Source organism: Suillus subalutaceus, assembly GCF_016647625.1.
Source record: "Suillus subalutaceus strain FC151 chromosome Unknown DFJ58scaffold_142, whole genome shotgun sequence".
NCBI lineage: Eukaryota > Fungi > Basidiomycota > Agaricomycetes > Boletales > Suillaceae > Suillus > Suillus subalutaceus.
The window spans coordinates 117,743-137,502 of NW_024540391.1; the positions used below are offsets into that span (position 1 = coordinate 117,743).

A 19,760-nucleotide genomic window follows, 5' to 3' on the forward strand; every position below is an offset into this window, starting at 1 on the left:
GCTCATGGCAAGCCGACGCCACCACTGGCATCAGATTTGCCACCGATGCGTTTACGCGGCATCGATAAACATTCTTGACGTCATTGGAGTGACCGTTTCTCGAATGCTATAGATAGTATGCTCTAATAGCGCAAGTACTTTAGTGTGAATGACGTTTGTCAAATTGTGCTCGTCTTAGAGATAATTTCGTCTAAGAACTCATCAATTCTGAGCACAATCCGGGAAAACCCGATCAACTTCTGCTTGAACCTCCACTTGAAGTTCCGAAAATCGACTTCAATAGTGCATCTCTCTTGTCTACTGACCCACTGGACTGGTAGCATCATTTTGCCCACGCCATTAAACCGAGTACCTTACGTTGGATACACTCTTCACAACGCTCGGTGGAAAGAACGATTTCGCACGTCCAGGCAAACCTGGGCAGAATGTATAAAGGCAGCCGTGTCCATTCATGCTGAGCCCAGGTGCGTTTTTCTTACTCTCACTTATCTTCAGATACAGACTGACTGTGCGGTGTTTGCTTCTACAGTGAAGAATAAGAATCGTACGTGTTCTATCAGCACCAATTGACTTGTGGACTGACCGGGATTAACAGTATCAGGAACTTTACAGCGCAGGCGGAGAAGTAGGATGGGGCAGTGCATTGCCGTCATCGCACAGTATCCTCAGTCCATCGCACGTGTGAGCAATGGGAGTGCTAATGAGCGTAGGCAGATTTGCCCTAACCCTTCCTGGGACGTTTTTACCTACTCACATGTCTTGACACCTGTTGGTACTAATAGAATCCAATCTCATGCTCACTGACCTCGTACACATAATTGCCTCTGCTGAGTGTATACAGCTGGTTGGCTGCCGTTGAAGGTGAGTTGGATGTTAGTTCTTCATACGTTCTTTCCATCCGCTTCCCCTTTGCCCAGCGTACTTATATATCGACAAAGCCTAGATTTCTAACTCAAGTGATTTGACCACATCTCTCCCCCACACAACCATCCCTCTTACCCACACACACCGACACTTATCACCTCTGTCATAGATATGCTCAAAGGCGGCGTAACTGCAGGTCTGACGACCTCACTTCATGCCACATTCAACTCCTGCACAATGCGCAAGCGACTCCTCAATATCAGCATCTATCAGGTCAGGGTTCAGGTGGCTCTTGAGCTGTTTGGTGGTGGCTATCTGGGACGAGAATGATTCTTTTCATCTGGTATTGGCACTGAAAATAGTAAACCAAGTCGTACCAATCACGCCTTACACAAGGAAGTGGCATTAAGGCCATTGTATGACAGTGTTCCATCTAAGGGGTCACCCGATATGTCTCACTACTGCAGGCAAATATACCAGTCTCCCAGTTTCATTCTCGCACTCGTCTTCTGAACCGCATCGCTATATCTATCGACTATTCATTTCAGACTCGTCTCGATCCGTATCGCATAACCTTCGTTGAAAGCTAATCCAATTCTACAGCGCATATACAACGCACTAGTGGTCTCCACACCCCTTCGAACTCGCAGCGAGAGCCACTCAGGTTCTTACACAAGGTCCTCAGGAACTCCAAGTAAAAACACAAACGATCATCCCTCGCAACATAGTTGCCTCCTTCATCCATGCCTGGCATCGGATCCTCACCGGGTGGATTGTGGAGCTTTATCATAGCCATGGATTAACACCCATCATCCAGCATCCCCAATGATCAAAAAACACACCTATCCAACACCACCTTCTTACACGGTTGCTCGCCCAGCACCACTTCCGCTTCTGTACTTATACCTTCATCAAACATGAACCCACCAATGACGCGCTTGATGTAGATGTATCTGCATACTGCTCGCGCACAAAAAGTTGGCCAGAGGATGATGACGAGTATGTCATATGCCGGGAGGGACATAATAAACTCTTTGCGTCAGCATATCTTGGTTTTGAGTGTTAACCCTGCAGGTCTTCTGTATCCCGTTTCTTCGCAATTCAGATTCCTCTACCAAGTTCCTTCGCGTCAACAACACTCCATCCTCTGTGTGTTGCAGCCTGCCCTTGAGTGAGATCGGACGTCCAGAGCCGTACTGTATTGTTAAACATTCGCGATATGTCGTGTTGGGATTTGTCTTGTCGGGGAGATTCGATGAAAGTTGAAGTGGACCAGAGAAATCAACGATTTGGCATATTGAATCTGAACGGCCCCCCTCAATGGAGTAGCCAGAGATGCAACAGGCATGTAATGATAGCATAGCATGATCTATGTAAAGATATGATACATAACATGCTGTATATATATAGGACGGCACAAGCTAAGTGAATGAGCGTAAACACATATGAAAGGGAAGAGGCAAAATTATTGAATGTCAGAGTTCGAATAAATGACCTCACGACCGATGCGAAGTGGGACGACGACCAATGTAAAATCCACAGCAGCTAACCTCATAAGAAACTTCTCCAGTCCCACCACTTGAGCCTTGTGTTTCCGTTGGTGATCCTTGTACGCCTGCTGCAGGTTGAGTAGGTTGCGTTGAACCGTTAGTCTCATTGCCATTGGTACGTTGCATGGCTGCGGCAGCTTCTTCGTCAGATTCGGGGGTAATGCCGTATCTCTGTGATTTTGTCAATGGAATGAGAGAGGAGTGATGTATGCTAGCAACTCACATCTTCCTCGCGACAAGGAGCAACTTCGATGGGGCGTCTGGAAATCCCCACAAAAAATAAGTTGAGATTCCAATGTCGGGGCTCACGCCGTATTGATTGAGGTGAATTTGGAGGTCGCGTGCCGACACGTAGGGAACTGAAAAAACTATGAAGGAGAGATGATGGGTTTGCACGCCGAGCTGGTGCACTGTTTGTATCATTGCCGAAGAAGTCATTGCCCTGTGTCGAAGTCAGGTTAGCAGGAGCTGGTGATTGAAACTTTAGACTAACATATCTCCCCATGCCTCCATTGTTTGCATACTGTTTGGAGACGATTGGACGGGAGGCAAAGTTCTAACATCACAAATTAGCGAAGTATAAGATTATCCATGACTGATTGGCGTACATCTCTCGGTTGGATTGGACGTCTCTAATAAAAGGGTGAGGACAAGTGGAAAGAGACATGGAACTGATTTGCCTTGGACTTCGCACCGGGCTTTGCATTAGCATCACCCGTACCCTAAACGAACCAAAACCTTTAGAAAATAGAGAAGACGTCGAAACACAATGCAGATGCGCACACCCTGATGTTTGAGCGCTGCCTCCACATTCCACACATAAATTTTGCATCTAATCCAGCACTGGCAATGTATTTTCCATCGGGGGACATGACAACAGTCATGAGTTCGTCGTCATGCAAGAGTGGATCTCCGACTTGCTGATTGATTTTGAGGTCCCAGATGCGAACGGAGTAGTCATCTGATGCGCTAACAAGATGGCTTTCATTGGAAGACAGACAGAGGGATCTGACGGGTTTGGTATGATCCCGAAGAACGACGAGCTCCTTCCCATCAATCGACCGCCATTTGCGAATGGTGTTATCATATGAGGCGGAGAAAATGTATGCACCATCCTTGGACCAACACAACGACATCACTGCTTCTTCATGTCCCTTGATCTTGATAAGCAGCTGCCCGTCCTTTGACCACACGCTGATCATCTTGTCCACCCCACCGCTCGTGAATTTGTCACTCTGTGGAGAGTATTTGACAGTATTCACCCAACCATGACCGGTTTCTATTGGCGGTGCTATTTGTCGGCCACTATCCGGGTTCCAGCGTCGAATAGTGCCGTCTTCTGATCCACTTGTTATCTCCAGGGCATTGGGAGACCAATCGAGGCAACGCACTTGACCATTGTGACCCTCCCACAGATCGCCAACCATACTGCCTTTCTTTATGTTCCACAGCCGTAGTCTGCCGTCTGTACTTCCACCACTCACAACCATTTTTCATCCGGGGATACAGCCATCAAGCATATATGTGCCCAATGGCTATTCAAAGGCTTTCCTACCGGCTCTCCGTCTCTTTTCCACTGGCGAATCGAACAATCGTCCGATGCGCTCAGTATATTGCAACTGGCGCCCAAGCAGGCAAGACTCCATATGGATTTGGAGTGACCCTCGATGATGCACTCCGGCATCAAGCTCCCTGCCGGGCGTTCTGGTGTTGGTTTTCTTCCACGATGTGGACCGAGTGTTGTGGTTGACGAAGTAGGACCGACCGAGTGGTGAGATGTGCCATTCGCATCCAGTAACGAGTTGTCCATGATAATCTATGCTTCGTCATCAGTCCCTCGCTCCTGGTGTCACTTTCTCCGCTCACCTAATCGCACCCCTGGTAAAGGTCGGTTCAATGAAGATATGATCAGCGTGTCATCTTGATATTGTGTGCTACCATCCAACACCTCAAACTGTTGCCATTGAGGAGGGGAGCGCATCATTCCCGCCTGCTTCTTGTTGAGTAAGTCAGTGGGTATCCCAATACGGTTTGCTCACCTTCCCAAAGAGCATCCTGGCGGTGCTGTGCACCATATGGTGGTGGATCCTTCTCTCCCACTAGAGGTCTCATACGTGCCGATGGAGCCCATCAGCGCTTCTCTCCCTCTGGTTGGCGTGCTTGACTCAGCGTCTTCGCGAGGCATGGCCCCTGATTGAGAAAGCACGACGTACTTTACAAACAGGTAGACAATGAGCCTTGAGATGATGCCCAAAATAAGAGTCGAGGAGTAGAGATGGTGGGGGGGGTAACGAACGGACCTGCTAGGCGCTTAGATTTGATTAATGCTGTAGTTGCGGGAACCCTGCTGAAAACGCATGTTAGTGGCAGTGAGGTGACTTCTGTTCGAATTTCCATGCACCTCGGTTTGTTCCGTCTTACATATCTCCACTTGCACCAAATCCATCGGCGGCGAGCGCTAAGATATGGAGTTCGCTTGAGCTCGGGAGTCGGACCCGACATATATCCAGACACCTGGACCGAGAATGAGAGTCAATTTTGATTGTAAGAAATGAACATGCAAATGAAGTTACACACCTAGTGGCGCCTGTGAGTCTCAAGTGTGATCAAAGCAAAGAGGAATACGTAGTATACATACATATTACTTAGTAATGGTAGCGTAACATTCAACGCCTGAATCGAGTCATCCATAGATGGATCACCATCCTATGAATCAATGTCCTGAAGGGCGTTGATATACTCTCCATGCGTATCCAACGTCCAGTTCTGCACTCTTTTGTCACGGCACCACAGCCAGGCCGTCCATCATCTCCCGGACCACGTTCCCATCGAACATCAAGTTCCCCGCGAAGATCTTGCGCATCGCCAAGAGTGGGGTTCCAGAAAGCAGAGCCAACACCTCCGAGGGTGGTTTCAATACGTAAATCGGAAGAAAATGGGCGTCGGGGGAAGGAGGTGCATGAGGAGAAAGGGGACGCTTGATCCGAGTGCGTTGACTCTGAAAGGAGGAGCGCTAGTGACTGTACCCAGTTCAGACACGGGCAAGGAGGATTCGGAAGGGGAGCGGTCTTGGCCGTCCATATGCCATACGTCTTCCATCTCGTAGACGTAGTTTGGCGAGAATTTGTTCTTCTCTGCTTTACGTTGCGCAAGGACACGTATGTGTCTACGGGGAAGTGTGATTGGGGTGAACTGGGAATCTGAGCTAAGGGGAAGCCACCACCATCCTAGCAAGTCGACACCACCATCACATTTGCCAACGAAGGAGGCGCACCATATCTATACACAGGCCCCCGGAAGCTCCCTATGATGTTCGGCCGTCAAGACCCTCCAAAATGGCCCTCAAATAGGCACGGTTCTGAGCGTCGAATAGGCAAAATCGGACAAGGGTTGTCACGTGTCACGGAAATATCACAGCGGTAGTGTGACAAGGGCGTTCTATGGTATTTGGCGGGTAAAATTCACTATCTAAACTTAAAGATGCAGCGAGCTAACAAAACTATGTTCTCAACACGCGCCCGCCAGGAATTTTTAACTTTAGCAACTTCTGCAGAACTGCAACAGAAGTAAGTGCATTCCAATGCTTCTCTGCATCGAGAGACAACTTGCATACTCCGCCACAGTCGCCTACAAAGTGAGAAGGGCAACCACCACATAGGGGTATCATCCACCTTGGTCGTTGTAGTGCATCGTCGAGGGGAAGGTTTCCACACTGAGTTTCATTGAGCTTAAGTCATACTTGTTTTTCGACACTCACAGCCGCTTGGACATGTTCGATTGTAGATCCTTCAGCTCGAGTAGGTGTCGCCTCGCCAGTTGCAAGAGCAGGAATCCAGGATGACAAGAAACTGCTCGCAGGAACATCCTGGATAATTGCCCCGAAAGCATTGAGTATGGGACTAGGCAGTTTGTGACCAGGGTTGTAATATTGAGTACTGAGTAATGGGAAGAGATCGCAGTAATGAACTTCGATGTTCTGCACAGAACGGACTTCACGATGTAGATTCTCGTCGAGCAACATTTATGTAAAATTCAATAAATAAGCCTCGAGATAATTGGCGCAGATTGGTGCTCACTAGTCACTGATCATACAGATTCACATGTTGAAAAAGCAGATCGGCTGAAGGCCTAGAATGGGCAAAAATCGGACAGACATCAGTGTGTTTGGAGCACCGGAGCGGCTCCCCAAGGCGCCAAATAGGCAAAAAACGGACAAGGAAAACGCAAAATCTGGGCCTCAAATAGGCAAAATTTCGGCTGAACATCATAGGGAGCTTCCGGGGGCCTCTATACACACTCTTGCAACAGACGCTTCAACCAGAAAGCGAGAAGAGGTATTGCAAAGGGGAGGGCGTTCCGATGATCGGAGTAGTAGAATATCTGAGCGTGTCGGAACATTGTGTGGTGTGCAAGTGGAAGTACACCTGGAAAGAACCAGAGACATGTACTCAAGTGTGAACTACTGTGCCCCACTAGCACATTGGGTAGTGGGATTTAAATCAATGGCATCTCTCTGGTAGTCACAGTAATTCTAAACATCAGTCATGAGTACAGTTGTAATCCAAGAAATGAGACGATAGCATGGTTGTGATAGCTAGCTGGGTGCGGAATATTCCATAGAAGCACCCGAGAGGGAGGAGAGAAAATCTTCGATTGACAGGGAGTGTCTCAGTAAACGACAGGCTCATGACTGACGCGGAGTGGGACGACGACAACTAAATAAGAGTCCACAGCAGTTAACTTCATAGGAAACATCTCCCGATCCGCCAGTCAAGCCTTGAGTTTGAGTTTGAGTATGAATTTGTGTTGGTCGTTCTTGAGACCCTTGCGTCCCCGACGCAGGTTGGCCTGGTCGCATTGAACCGTCGGTCCCGTTGCCATTCGCACGTTGCATAGCTGCATCCAATTCTGCCTTAGTGGGAGGGGCAATGGCAATTCTCTGCAAATGTATCGATTTCAATGTATGAAAAGGAGTGATGGGAGCCGCTCACATTTTTCTTGCGACCAGGAGCTACATCGACGATGCGGCTGGAGCTTCCTCTAGGAAATAAGGTAAAATTCCATTGTCGGGGCTGGCGCGGTATTGGTTGAAGTGCATTTGCAGGTCGAGTACCGAAATGAATGGGACCGAGCAAATGACGCCAACGAATGAGAGACGATGGGCTCCCAGATGGAGCATAATGAGGTGCACGATTTGCATCGTTGCCAAAGAAATCATTGCCCTATATCAAAATCAAGTTAGTACGACCCAAGGATCGAAAAAAATGACACGAACATATCTCGCCGAACCTCTGGTATTGGTTTGTTGTTTCGATCGGACTGTAAATCCCTAGTAAAAAGGTAAGATCAAGTAGGAAAAAGACGCAGGATTGACTTGCCTTAAACTTTGCGTCAGGCTTTGCATTAGCATCTTCCGTACCCTAAAAAAGAACCAAAACCTTTAGAAAATAGAAAAGACGTCAAAACACAATGCAGATGCGCACACCCTGCTGTTTGAGCACTGCATCCACGCTCCATACATAGATCTTTGCATCTAATCCAGCACTAGCAATGTATTTTCCATCGGAGGACATGATAACAACACATAGTTGGTCATCATGCAAGAGTGGATCTCCGACTTGCTGATTGGTTTTGAGATCCCAGATACGAACAGAGCAGTCACTTGATGCGCTAACGAGATAGCTTTCATTAGGGGACAGACATATGGATCTGATATCGTGGGTATGGCCTCGAAGAACGACGAGCTCCTCCCCATCAATCGACCGCCATTGTCGGATAGTGCTGTCATATGACGCAGAGAAGATGTGCACGCCGTCCTTGGACCAACACAATGACGTCACCGTGCCTTCATGTCCCTTGATCTTGATGAGCAGCTGCCCGTCCTTTGACCACACGCAAATCATCTTGTCCTCCCCGCCGCTCATGAACTTGTCACCTTGCGGAGAGTATTTGATAACATTCACCCAGTCGTGACCACTCTCTATTGGCGGTGCTATTTGTCGGCCAGTATCCGGGTTCCAGCGTCGTATGGTGCCATCGGTCGATCCACTTGCTATATCCAGGGCATTGGAAGACCAATCGAGGCACATCACTGCATCATTGTGCCCCTCCCACGGATCACCAACCACGCTGCCCTTCTTGATGTTCCACAGCCATAGTCTTCCGTCTGCACTTCCGCTCACAACCTTTGTTTCATCCGGCGATAGTGCTATGGAGCCTACCGGTGCCCCATGACCACCCAAAGGCTTTCCTACTGGCTCTCCGTCTCTTTTCCATTGGCGAATCGAACAATCGTCCGACGCGCTCAGTATATTGCAACTCGTGCCTACGTAGATAAGATTCCATATGCATTTGGAGTGACCTTCAATGATGCACACAAGCATCAAGTTCCCTGGTGGACGTTCTGGTGCTGGTTTCTTCCATGATGTGGACCGAGTGTTGTGGTTGACGAAGTAGGACCGACCGCGTGGTGAGATGTGCCACTCGCATCCGGTAACAACGAGTTGTCCTGGATAATCTATCTTTCGTCATCAGTCCCTCGCTCCTCGTGACACTTTCTCCACTCACCTAGTCGCACCCCTGGTAAAGGTCGATTCCATGAACCTATGGTCAGCGTGTCGTCTTGATAAAACGTTCTATCATCGAACATCTTAAACGGATGCCACAGCGGAGGGAGCGCATCATTCCCGCCTGCTTGTTGAGTAAGCCAGTGGGTATCCCAATACGATCCACTCACCTTCCCAAAGAGCATCCTGGCGGTGCTGCGCACCATATGGTGGTGGATCCTTCTCTCCCGCTAGAGGCTTCATACGTGCCGATGAGTCCAACAGCGATTTTCTCACTCCGGCTGACGTACTTGACTCAGTCTCTTCGCGGGGCATGACCTTAATTGAGAAAGGACGACGTGCTTTATAAACAGATAGACAATGAGCCTTGAGATGACGTACAAGATAAGAGTTGTGGAGAAGTGATGGTGGAAGTGATGAACGGACCTGCTAGGCGCTTAGACTTGATTGATGCCGTGGTTGCAGACACGTTGCTGAAAACGCATGTTAGCGACGGTGAGATCGAATTTCGATACATCTCGGTTTGTTCCGTCTATCACAACTTGCACAAATCTGTCAGCAGCGAGCGCTAAGATATGAAGTTCGCTTGAGCCCGGGACCCGAGTGACATATGTCCAGATACCTGGACCAACAGTGAGAGTCAATTTTAATTGTATGAAATGAACATGCAAATGAGGTTACACGCCCAGTCGGCGCCTCTGAGAAGTATAATCAACAGAGAGGAATATGTGGTAGGTATACATACAATGGTAGCGTGGCACTCAACCCCGAGTTGAGTCATCCAAAGACGAATCACCTATCAAGCAATGTCCTCAAGGGCATTAACACACTCCCCAAGCGTATCCGGTGTCCAGTTCTGCACTCTTTTGTCACGGCACCACAACCCAGGCCGCCCACCACCTCCCAAATCACGTTCCCATCGAACATCAAGTTCCCCGCGAAGAATACCTTGCGCACCACCGAGAGCGGGGTTCCAGAAAGTAGAAACGACTTCTCCGAGCGTGTTTTCAACGCCTGAATCTGAAGAAATTGGCGGAGGGGGAGGGAGGTGCATGAGGAGAAAGGGGACGCTGGATCCGAGTGCGCGGGTGAGGGTTGCGGTGGTGAATTTTAACTCTGAAAGGAGGAGCACCACTGTACCCAGTTCAGACACGCATATGGAGGATTCGGAGGGGAGCGATCTTGAGTGTGCATATGCCATACGCCTTCCATCTCATGAAGGTAGTTTGGCGACAACCTGCTTTATAGTATACATCTACGGGGAGGTCTGATTTGAATGGACTGGGAAACTGAGGTAAGGAGTTTGAACCACCACCAGCCCAGCAAGTCGACGCCGCCATCAGATCTAGATTTGCCGCCCACGTGTTTAAGCGACATCAGGAAACATTCTTGACGTCATTGAAGTGACCATTTCTCGAGAGCTGTTCTATGCGCCACTACATAGATAGCGCTCAAGTACTTTAGTGTGAATGACGTTTGTCAAATCGTATTCCTTCGTCTTAGAGCTAGTTCAATCCGGGAAAACCCGAGCTACTTCTCTTCCTCCACTTCCCAAAATCGACATGTCTTTACTAGTGCATCTCTCTTTGTGCATATCCCACTGCTAGCTACTGACCCACTGGACTGATAGCGCTATTTTTGTCCACGCCATTAGTAACACCGAGCACCTCACGTTGAATACGCTCTTCACGACCCTTGGTGGAAAGAAGGATTTTGCACGTCCAGGCAAATCTCTGCAGAATATGTGAAGGCGGCCGTGCTCATGCATGCTGGGCCCAGATGTGGTTCTCTTACTCTCACTCATCTTCAGACACAGACCGACTGTGCGATGCTTGCTTCTACAGTGAAGAATCAGCATCGTACGTGTTCTATCAGCATCAATTGACTTGTGGACTCACAAGGATGAACAGAATCAGGAACTTTACAGCGGAGGTGGAGAAGTAGGATGGGGCAGTGTATTGACATCACAGCACAATGTCCTCAATCCCTTGCACATTTGAGCAATGGGAGTGCTAATGAGTGTAGGGAGATTTGCGCCAGTGACCCTTCCTGAATCCTGAGAAGTATGTCCTAGATTTTGCCTACTTACATGTCTTGGACGCCTCTTGGTACTAAAGAATCCAATCTCGTGCTCACCGACCTTGTACACACAATTGCCTCCGCTGAGAGTATACAGCTTGAGCTGACGCCTTGCTGCTGTTGAAGGTGAGTTGGATGTTTAGTTTTTTATTCATTCTTTCCGTCTACTTCCCGTTGCCTTTGTTCAGCGTATATATCCACAATACCTAAATTTCTAACTCGAGTGATTTGACTCCATCTCTCTCCCACACGTACACAAACTTACCACCTCTGTCATAGACAAGCTCAGGGGCGGCGTAACTGCGGGTCTGACGACCTCACTTACTGTATGCCATGATCGACAACGCCCAAGCGACACCTCAATATCAATATCAATATCTACTGGGTCAGTGTTCGGGAGGCCCTCGAGCTGTTTGGTGGCAGCTGTCTGGAACGAGAATGATTCTTTTCATCTAGTATCGGCGCTGAAAATAGTAATCAATTTGCACCAATCACGCCTGACACAATGAAGTAGCATTAAGGCCATTGCATGCAAGTTTTCCATCTGAGAGGCCACCCGATGTCTCATCTTCTCGGGCATGCTACTTTGTACAATTGTACGAGCACCGACTCGACTTCTCAGGGTACATCGAATACGAGGCTATTTCAATGGTGAGCGTATCGACTCCAGAAATCGATGCAGACGATGCACGGTCCCCAGGAACTCCAAGTAAAAATACAAACGATCATTCCTCGCAACATAGCTTACCTCCTTCATCTATGCCTGGCACCAGATCCTCGCCGGGTGGATTGTGAGCTTTATCATGACCATGGATTACCCATCATCCAGCATCCCCAAGGACCAAAAACGCACCTATCCAACACCACCTTCTTATGCGGTTCCTCGCCCAACACCGCTTCCGCTTCTTTACTTATACCACCATCAAACACGAACCCACCAATGACGCACTTGATGTAGATGTATCTGCATACTGCTCGCGCACAAGAAGTCGGCTGGAAGATGATAACGAGGAGCATATAGTGTACGCTGGGAGGCACACAATGAACTCTTTACGCCAGCTGCATATCTTGGTTCTGAGCCTTGGGCTTGCGGGTGTCTTGTATCCCGTTTCTTTATGTTACCTTGCAATTCAGGTCTCTCTTTTCCGAGTTCCTTCGCGTCAAAAACACCCCATCCTCCGTGTGTTGCAGTTTGCCCTTGAGTCAAATCGGACGTCTAGAGCCGTACTATGTGTTGTTATAAACATTCGCGATATGTTGTGTTGGGATTTGTCTTGTCGACAGGGTTCAATGAAAGTTGAAGCGGACAAGGAAAATCAGGGTTTTGGCATAAAGAATCTGAACGGCCCCCTCGATGGAGTAGCCAGCGATGCATCAGGCATACAACGATACCATGGCGTGATCTAAAGATATTATACATACCATGCAGGTGTACATATGTAGAACCGCACGAGCTAAGTGGATGAGCATCAACGCACACGAAACGGAGAGGGAAAAATATCGAATGACAGAGTTTGAATAAATGGACCTCACGACTGATGCGAGGCGGGACGACGACGACCAAAGAAATATCCACAACAATTAACCTCATAGTAAACTTCTCCAGCCCCATCACTTGAGCCTTGTGTTTGCAGTTGGTCGTCCTTGAGATCCTTGTACGCCTGCTGCAGGTTGAGCAGGTTGCGCTGAACTGTTAGTCTCATTGCCATCTGTGCGTTGCATGGCTGCGGCGGCTTCAGCGTCAGATTCAGGGGCAATGCCGTATCTCTGCATTGTGTTTTAATGGAATGAAATAGGAGCGACGGCAAGCCACTCACATCTTCATCGCGAGCAGGGGATACAAAAACGGTCTGTCCGGAAATCCCTACAGGAAATAAGTTGAAATTCCAGCGTCGAGGCTCGCGCGGCATTGCTCGAGGTGAATTTGGAGCTCGTGTGCCGACACGGAGGGAACCGAACAAACTACGAAGGAGAGACGACGGGCTTGCAGGGGTAGTTGGTGCGCGGTTTTGTATCGTTGCCAAAGAAGTCATTACCCTGTGTCAAATCAGGTTGGCAGGAGCTGAGGATCGAAACTTTATACTAAACATATCTCCCAACGCCTAGGCTGTTGTTTCGTGTACTGTTCGGAGACGATTAGACGGGAGGCAAAGTCCTAACAACACAAATTAGCGAAGGATAAGATCATTCATGACTGAGCGGTGCACATCTCTCGGTCGGATTGGACGTCTCTAGTAAAAGGTGAGATCAAGTGGGAAAGAGACGCAGGACTGACATGCCTTGGACTTTGCGTCGGGCTTTGCATTAGCATCATCCGTACCCTAAACAACAATCAAATATTTAGATAATAGAAAGACGTCAAAACACAATGCATATGCGCACACCCTGATGTTTGAGCGCTGCATCCACGCTCCATATATAGATCTTTGCATCTAATCCAGCGCTGGCAATATATTTTCCATCGGGGGACATGACCACAGTGACGAGTGCATCGTTATGCAAGAGCGGGTCTTTGACTGGCTTATTCGTCTCGAGGTCCCAGATGCGAACGGAGCAGTCATTTGATGTGCTAACAAGATGACTCTCATTAGGAAACAAACATAGGGATCTGACGATATTGGTATGACCCCGAAGAACGACGACCTCCTCTCCATTGATCGACCCGCCATTTTCGGATGGTGTGATCGGCTGACCCGGAGAATATGTGTCTGCCGTCCTTGGACCAACACAACGACGTCACCGGGGACTCATGCCCCTTGATTTTGATGAGTAGCTGCCCATCCTTTGACCACACGCGAATCATCTTGTCATCCCCACCGCTCGTAAATTTGTCACCTTGCAGAGAGTATTTGATAGCATTCACCCAACCGTGTCTGGTCTCTATCGGTGGTGCTATTTGTCGGCCAGTATCCGGGTTCCAGCGTTGAATGATGCCGTCTTCTGATCCACTTGCTATCTCCAGGGAATTGGGAGACCAATCGAGGCAATACACTTGACCACTGTGACCCTCCCACGGATCACCAACCATACTGCCCTTCTTTATGTTCCACAGCCGTAGTCTGCCGTCTGTACTTCCGCTCACAACCATTGTTTCATCCGGCGATGGTGCTATGGAGCATATTCGTGCCCCATGGTTATCCAAAGGCTTTCCCACCGGCTCTCCATTCCATTTCCACTGGCGAATCGAACAGTCACCCGACGCGCTCAGTATATTGCAACTGGTGCCAAAGCAGGCAAGACTCCATATGCAGCGAGAGTGACCCTCGATGATGCACTCCGGCATCAAGCTCCCTGCTGGATGTTCTGGCGTTGGTTTCTTCCATAATGTGGTCCGAGTGTTGTGGTTGACGAAGTAGGACCGACCGAGTGGTTGAGATGTGCCACTCGCATCCGGCAACGAGTTGTTCATGATAATCTATGCTTCGTCGTGAGTTTCTCGCTCCTAGTGACACTTTCACTACTCACCTAGTCGAACTCCTGGTAAAGGATGTTTCCGTGAAACAATAATCAGCGTGTCGTCTTGATATCTTGGTGTACCATCCAACATCCGAAACTGGTGCCACCGAGGAGGAAGTGCATGTCTCCCCCTGCTCCTTAATGGGTAAGTCGGTGTGTATCACAATACGTCCACTCACCTTCCCAGAGTGCATCCTGGCGGTGCTGTACACCATATGGTGGCGGATCCTTCTCTCGCGCTAGAGGTCTAATGCTTTCCAATGACTCGGAGCGTGACATCGCTGCTGCGGCTGCTGCGGCTGCCTCGTCGTCCTCGGGTGCGATTCCGTAGCGATCCTCGTCTCTAGCCATGGGAGACAATAAGCCTTGAGATGATGCGGAAAATAAGAGTCGAGGATAAGAGATGGTGGGGGTGATAACGAACCTGCTAAATGCTCAGGTTTGCATGCTGTAGTTGCAGGCACCTTGCTGAGAACGCATGTTAGTGGCAGTGAGGTGGCTTCTGTTAGAATTTCGATCCACCTCGGTTTGTTCCGTCTTACATATCACCACTTGCACCAAATCAGTCGGCGGCGAGCGCTAAGATATGGAGTTCGCTTGAACCCGGGGACCCGACATATATCCAGACACCTGAACCAACAATGAGAGTCAATATAATTGTTAAGAAATGAAGATGCAAATGAAGTTACACGCCCAGTCGGCGCCTCTGAGAAGTGTGACCAAAGTAGAGAGGAATACGTGGTAGTAGATATACATACAATGGTAGCGTGGCGAGTTGAGTCATCCAAAGACGAATCACTTATCAAGCAATGTCCTCAAGGGCATTGACACACTCCCCAAGCGTATCCGGTGTCCAGTTTTGCACTCTTTTGTCACGGCACCACAACCCGGGCCGCCCACCACCTCCGGGATCACGTTCCCATCGAACATCAAGTTCCCCGCGAAGAAGACCTTGCGCACCGCCAAGAGCGGGGTTCCAGAAAGCAGAGCCAACTTCTCCGAGCGTGGTTTCGACGCGTGAATCCGAAGAAATTGACGGAGGGGGAGGGAGGTGCATGAGGAGAAAGGGGACGCTGGATCCGAGTGCACGGGTGAGAGTTGCGGTGGTGAATTTCGATTCCGAAAGAAGGAGGGCTAATGTACCGAGTTCAGATACGGGTGTGGAGGAATCAGAAGGGGATCGGGCTTGAGTATGCATATGCCATACGCCTTCCATCTCGCGAACGTAGTTTGGTGAGAATTTCTTCTTCTCTGCTTTACATTGCGCAAGGACGCGTATGCGTCTATGGGGAGGTGTGATTGGGGCAGATTGGGAATCTGAGGTAAGGGGAAGCCACCACCAGCCCAGTAAGTCGACACCACCATCAGATTTACCACCGACGCGTTTTAGTGACATCGAGAAATAGTCTTGAAGCAATTGGAGTGATCGTTCTTCGAACGCTGTTCCACGTGCGACTGTTGATAACGTCCTGTGCATTACGGCTTAACTTCAGTAGGACCTTCGTCTAAGATCTGCCTTCGTTTATTTTTTAATCACTAGAGGAAGTGCGAGATTTGGGAGTTCGCAGACTGGATACAGCTGACTCAGTGACAATATCTGGGGATGTGTCTGCCAGAGGTTGATTAATCGTATCCGTTCGTCTAAGTGGAGACTTGAAATTGAAAGGTTGAAGCTTGAATATTCTGAACCGGCTTGGACGGCAAAACCAATCCGGGAAAACCCGGGCTACTTGACTTCTGCTTGAACCTCTTCCTCCACTTCCGAAAATCGACATGTCTTAGTGCGTCTCTCTTCATACACATCCCATTAACTAGCTACTGAACCCACTCACTGGATTGCCAGCGTCATCTTTGGTCGCGCCATTAAAACCGAGTACCTCACGTTGGGTACACTCTTCGCGACCGGCGGTGCCGTGTATGCATCCCTTGGTGGAAAGAAGGACTCTGCATCTTCAAGCAAACCTCTCGCAGAGCGCGTAAAAGAGGCTGTACCCATAAATGCCGGGTCCAGGTGCGTTTATTCTCTCTCACTTGCCTGCAGACACAGACTGACCGTGCGGTCTACAGTGAAGAGGAACAATTGTATGTGTTCTATCAGGACCCAACGACTCGTGCTGCAGCACGGACTGACCAGGATCAACAGCATCAAGAACTTTATTGCAGAAGCCGAGAAGGAGGGCGGGGGTAGCGCATCATTGATTCGGGTTCTCGTATTAATACACAGTGCGGAGCGGCCAGTATGTAGTTACCTTGATGCATGTCAGAGACATACCAGTTGCGCAGTGACCTCTGGAAATAGAGATTTTTCTCGCTCTCATCGTTACTCCCTTCGACGTCGAAGCCTATGTCGGACTTGCTTCCTTTTCGGTTCATAATTACTCCCAAGCGACTGTTACAGTTAAATTTCGCGCTCGTTGCATTGCAACTGCCAGATCATCACTACAGTAGTCGTAACGTTGTGTGACTTCGTTCTCTCACTCATTCCCTCACCAACGTCCATGTCTTCTGCCATATAACGACACCCCGCACGATAAAATCAACTATATAATATTACCACAACCACGAACATGGACCATAATGGCACCACACGCAAACACCTGACTCTCTTGAACACCTCCAGCTCGCCAACAGCAGCGAGCTCTCTCCCTTCCCCGCCCTACTCGCCCCCTCCAAGTCGCAGCACACCACCCACCAGTGCCCCCGTACGAGGCGCGTTTCCCAAGGACGCGATTAAAGACCTCAAAGTTACCCGCCGGCAATCTTCCATCTCCTACATATCCTCCCGCGTCGATGTGTTCTCGCGACACGGGACAACCGTGGCTGATGCCTCGATAGGAACAGATACGGCACATGGAACTGGAGGTCTATTCGAAGGACACAAAAAGACTTCACGCTCGATGAAGAGGCGCACCATAGTAGGCCTCGAAGAATTACGCGGCTTAAACACACTTGGGGAAGCCCGCGCACGTGTGAGCGTTGGGAGTGCCAGTGCCAGTGTCAATGGGGGCGTAGAGAGAGCTGCACTGACATTGGCTGAGAAGTACGTCCGGATTTCTGCGTGTCTTAATATTGATGCCAACGAAATTCAAATTTCAGGCACGCCGACCTCCTACACGCAATTGCTGCCGCTGAGAGTAGACGACTCGAGCTGACTGGTCAACTGGCTGTTGTTGAAGGGGATCTGGCAGAACGTGAGTCCTTTCTTGACGTTTCATTTCGTCCTTTTGTATCTTCTTCCTTGGTGCCGTCGTTCCGCACTATATCCACCAGCACACATGCGTAAATTCCTGATCAAAGCGAACTGACCCTATCTCGTTTCCTAGTAAAACGCAAATGGGGGGCGTATCGTCAACCGCGAACCATACCACCCCATTCTTCCCTCGTCAACACCCACCGCTTCTATCGTAGATGGCCTCAAAGGAGGGGTAAGATTACTGGCGGCGGGTCTGAGCGACCTAAGCGACCTCTCTTCTCCGATCCCCTTACCGGCTCCCCCAATAAACACAGAAGAAACATCGGATGTTGCGAGACGTCACGCACAACGTGTGAGCGATTCGTCCACATCAACGTCAACACGACTTTCGAGGAGTTCCGCGTCATCTGTCTGGGACGAAGACATTTCCCTTTCTTCTGGCATCGGCGCGGAAAACAGCGAACGACATGTCACGAAACAAGCACGAGACAACGAAACGTCAAGAGCAAGACAGGAGAAAGTTTTCCGTCGGAGATCGCGCGATCTTTCGCATCCTCCGACGGCATTTACGAGGCATGCCACTTCCTATAATAGCACGAGCACTAGTGTGGACCTGGGGCGAGGCAGCGTGGAACTGGACTCGACTACAGAGGTCGTTCAGGGTACATTCAATCCGGGAATAGACGCGTTCGTTACAGCAGTGGCTTCAGAATTCGACACAGACGGTGCAGGGTCTTCGGAGACACCAAGCAAAAACACGCTCCGCAGCAAACACTCCCCCCTAGCACCGCCTTCATCGATGCCTGGCGCCGGTTCGCTCGCCGTAGCCGGCGGTGGATGGGGGAACGTCGGCCGTAAGCTTGGAGGTGATGTGTGAGTGATGTTCCCCTCCCGCCTTTCAGTTTGTTTGGCGCATTCATCATCGCTTTTTCCATCGCATTCAAACTAACACCCCATCACAGATTTTCCAAAAGCCAAAAACGAGCATCCAGCCTCCTCTCAGACGTCTCCCAATCCATCGTATCAGCATTAACCCCAGGCCCAGTAGCCACCTCCCCCGCACCAGTTCCAACATCAATGCAAACATCAACACCTTCCCTTTTCCCATTCCCCTCATCCCTTCGCACGCCTTCAAGCAGCAATACCTCCTTACGCGCACCATTATCAAACGCGAGCTCTCCACTCACGCGCCCCACCTACCCGCACACTCGCACCCATACTCATGTCCCAGCCCCGCGTACAAACAGTTGGCTGGAAGATGAGGAAGATGATACGGTGAATGCTGGGAGAGTTATAATGACATCTGTGCTTACACCCACCCTCTCCCTCCGCGTCCGCATTTGCGTCAGTACACAGAATGCCCAATTCACTCGCACCCGCCAAAAAGAAACAGCGACAACAAGTTTCGATGACGACGACTGGAATTGGTAGCAGTTACCGTTGTCCACTTTTGACGTTCTCTGGCCGTTTTTGGAAGATGAAAATTAGGCTCTGCCTCGAGTGTGTGCGAGGCGTATACGGTACTGTATGTTTATACTATAGTTATTTGCGCCTCCTTCGTTCGTGCAGACTGGGACGGCAACTAGCTTTGATGACGATGACAGCGGTGAAGGATGAAAAAATGGAGGCGTAAACGAGAGACGTATCGTAAGTATGTTTGTAGATATTCGTTGTATTATTTTTTTGTTCTGTGCGGTATGACTTGTGCTTGATGTGTTGTTGCATCAAAATTGCATGTACAGTCAACGAGTCAATTGCTGGGTTAGAAACTGAGTGATCGGTATCCCTGAGTAGTCATATATTTCCGATAAGACGTTCCTTGATATGGCGTTCGTGTAGATACAATTGTTTGCCGTGCAGGGCAGGGGGCGAGATAATTCACAACAACATAAGAGACATGAGAAAAGCTCTCAAGCGGTGAAGGAGGCAGTTTCAGGTGACCTCGACGTCCGAGGGGGGTAGCAAACAGACAAGGCAAGCGTGAGAGACTCACAGGGGTAAGAGGTAAAGATTCTGATAGCAAGCAGGCGAGACGGGTAGGTTGGCGCAGAG

The 19,760-nt window shown here is 49.4% G+C and overlaps 7 protein-coding genes across 7 annotated transcripts; 3 read left to right on the forward strand and 4 right to left on the reverse strand.

Annotated features, from left to right (window-relative positions):
- Positions 1–4,851: 4,851 nt before the first annotated feature.
- DFJ58DRAFT_103098 (uncharacterized protein) lies at positions 4,852–5,690 on the reverse strand (the record flags this gene model as incomplete). The annotated part of the gene is made up of 2 exons (XM_041378612.1): positions 4,852–4,928; positions 4,992–5,690. A coding segment is annotated over one exon (363 nt), but the record flags the coding sequence as incomplete, so codon positions are not given.
- An 11-nt stretch (positions 5,691–5,701) lies between these two features.
- Positions 5,702–6,493, reverse strand: DFJ58DRAFT_811688 (uncharacterized protein). The gene is made up of 3 exons (XM_041391500.1): positions 6,172–6,493; positions 6,038–6,126; positions 5,702–5,980 (listed from the first exon to the last, which is right to left on the reverse strand). Exons 1-3 carry the CDS (start codon positions 6,433–6,435, stop codon positions 5,914–5,916), a joined length of 420 nt encoding a protein of 139 aa, XP_041238769.1. The 5' UTR covers positions 6,436–6,493; the 3' UTR covers positions 5,702–5,913.
- A 2,953-nt stretch (positions 6,494–9,446) lies between these two features.
- Positions 9,447–10,465, reverse strand: DFJ58DRAFT_103179 (uncharacterized protein). The gene is made up of 3 exons (XM_041378613.1): positions 10,343–10,465; positions 9,722–10,269; positions 9,447–9,602 (listed from the first exon to the last, which is right to left on the reverse strand). Exon 2 carries the CDS (start codon positions 10,179–10,181, stop codon positions 9,780–9,782), a length of 402 nt encoding a protein of 133 aa, XP_041238770.1. The 5' UTR covers positions 10,182–10,269; positions 10,343–10,465; the 3' UTR covers positions 9,447–9,602; positions 9,722–9,779.
- A 927-nt stretch (positions 10,466–11,392) lies between these two features.
- On the forward strand, positions 11,393–12,466 carry DFJ58DRAFT_845609 (uncharacterized protein; the record flags this gene model as incomplete). The annotated part of the gene is made up of 6 exons (XM_041393175.1): positions 11,393–11,444; positions 11,574–11,710; positions 11,742–11,850; positions 11,889–12,081; positions 12,194–12,239; positions 12,344–12,466. 6 exons carry the CDS (start codon positions 11,393–11,395, stop codon positions 12,464–12,466), a joined length of 660 nt encoding a protein of 219 aa, XP_041238771.1.
- A 2,459-nt stretch (positions 12,467–14,925) lies between these two features.
- Positions 14,926–16,074, reverse strand: DFJ58DRAFT_103364 (uncharacterized protein). The gene is made up of 3 exons (XM_041378615.1): positions 15,274–16,074; positions 15,038–15,145; positions 14,926–14,983 (listed from the first exon to the last, which is right to left on the reverse strand). Exon 1 carries the CDS (start codon positions 15,990–15,992, stop codon positions 15,318–15,320), a length of 675 nt encoding a protein of 224 aa, XP_041238772.1. The 5' UTR covers positions 15,993–16,074; the 3' UTR covers positions 14,926–14,983; positions 15,038–15,145; positions 15,274–15,317.
- A 115-nt stretch (positions 16,075–16,189) lies between these two features.
- DFJ58DRAFT_103244 (uncharacterized protein) lies at positions 16,190–16,986 on the forward strand. Its single transcript, XM_041378614.1, has 4 exons — positions 16,190–16,296; positions 16,359–16,520; positions 16,583–16,597; positions 16,650–16,986. Exons 1-4 carry the CDS (start codon positions 16,289–16,291, stop codon positions 16,888–16,890), a joined length of 426 nt encoding a protein of 141 aa, XP_041238773.1. The 5' UTR covers positions 16,190–16,288; the 3' UTR covers positions 16,891–16,986.
- Positions 16,910–19,468, forward strand: DFJ58DRAFT_811716 (uncharacterized protein). Its single transcript, XM_041391501.1, has 5 exons — positions 16,910–17,555; positions 17,612–17,706; positions 17,839–17,862; positions 17,924–18,581; positions 18,671–19,468. Exons 1-5 carry the CDS (start codon positions 17,083–17,085, stop codon positions 19,137–19,139), a joined length of 1,719 nt encoding a protein of 572 aa, XP_041238774.1. The 5' UTR covers positions 16,910–17,082; the 3' UTR covers positions 19,140–19,468.
- Positions 19,469–19,760: the final 292 nt, after the last annotated feature.

Bases quoted from the DNA above. Each gene is read 5' to 3' on its own strand.
- DFJ58DRAFT_103179 (XM_041378613.1), bottom strand. From the start codon at position 10,181: ATGGCATATGCACACTCAAGATCGCTCCCCTCCGAATCCTCCATATGC.
- DFJ58DRAFT_811716 (XM_041391501.1), top strand. From the start codon at position 17,083: ATGGACCATAATGGCACCACACGCAAACACCTGACTCTCTTGAACACC. The intron at 17,707-17,838 runs GTGAGTCCTTTC...CTCGTTTCCTAG, and splicing joins TGAAGGGGATCTGGCAGAAC to TAAAACGCAAATGGGGGGCG. The intron at 17,863-17,923 runs GTCAACCGCGAA...CTTCTATCGTAG, and splicing joins ACGCAAATGGGGGGCGTATC to ATGGCCTCAAAGGAGGGGTA.
- DFJ58DRAFT_811688 (XM_041391500.1), bottom strand. From the start codon at position 6,435: ATGTTGCTCGACGAGAATCTACATCGTGAAGTCCGTTCTGTGCAGAAC. The intron at 6,127-6,171 runs GTGAGTGTCGAA...AATGAAACTCAG, and splicing joins TCGAACATGTCCAAGCGGCT to TGTGGAAACCTTCCCCTCGA. The intron at 5,981-6,037 runs CTGTGGCGGAGT...GAATGCACTTAC, and splicing joins CCTTCTCACTTTGTAGGCGA to TTCTGTTGCAGTTCTGCAGA.
- DFJ58DRAFT_103364 (XM_041378615.1), bottom strand. From the start codon at position 15,992: ATGCACAGGACGTTATCAACAGTCGCACGTGGAACAGCGTTCGAAGAA.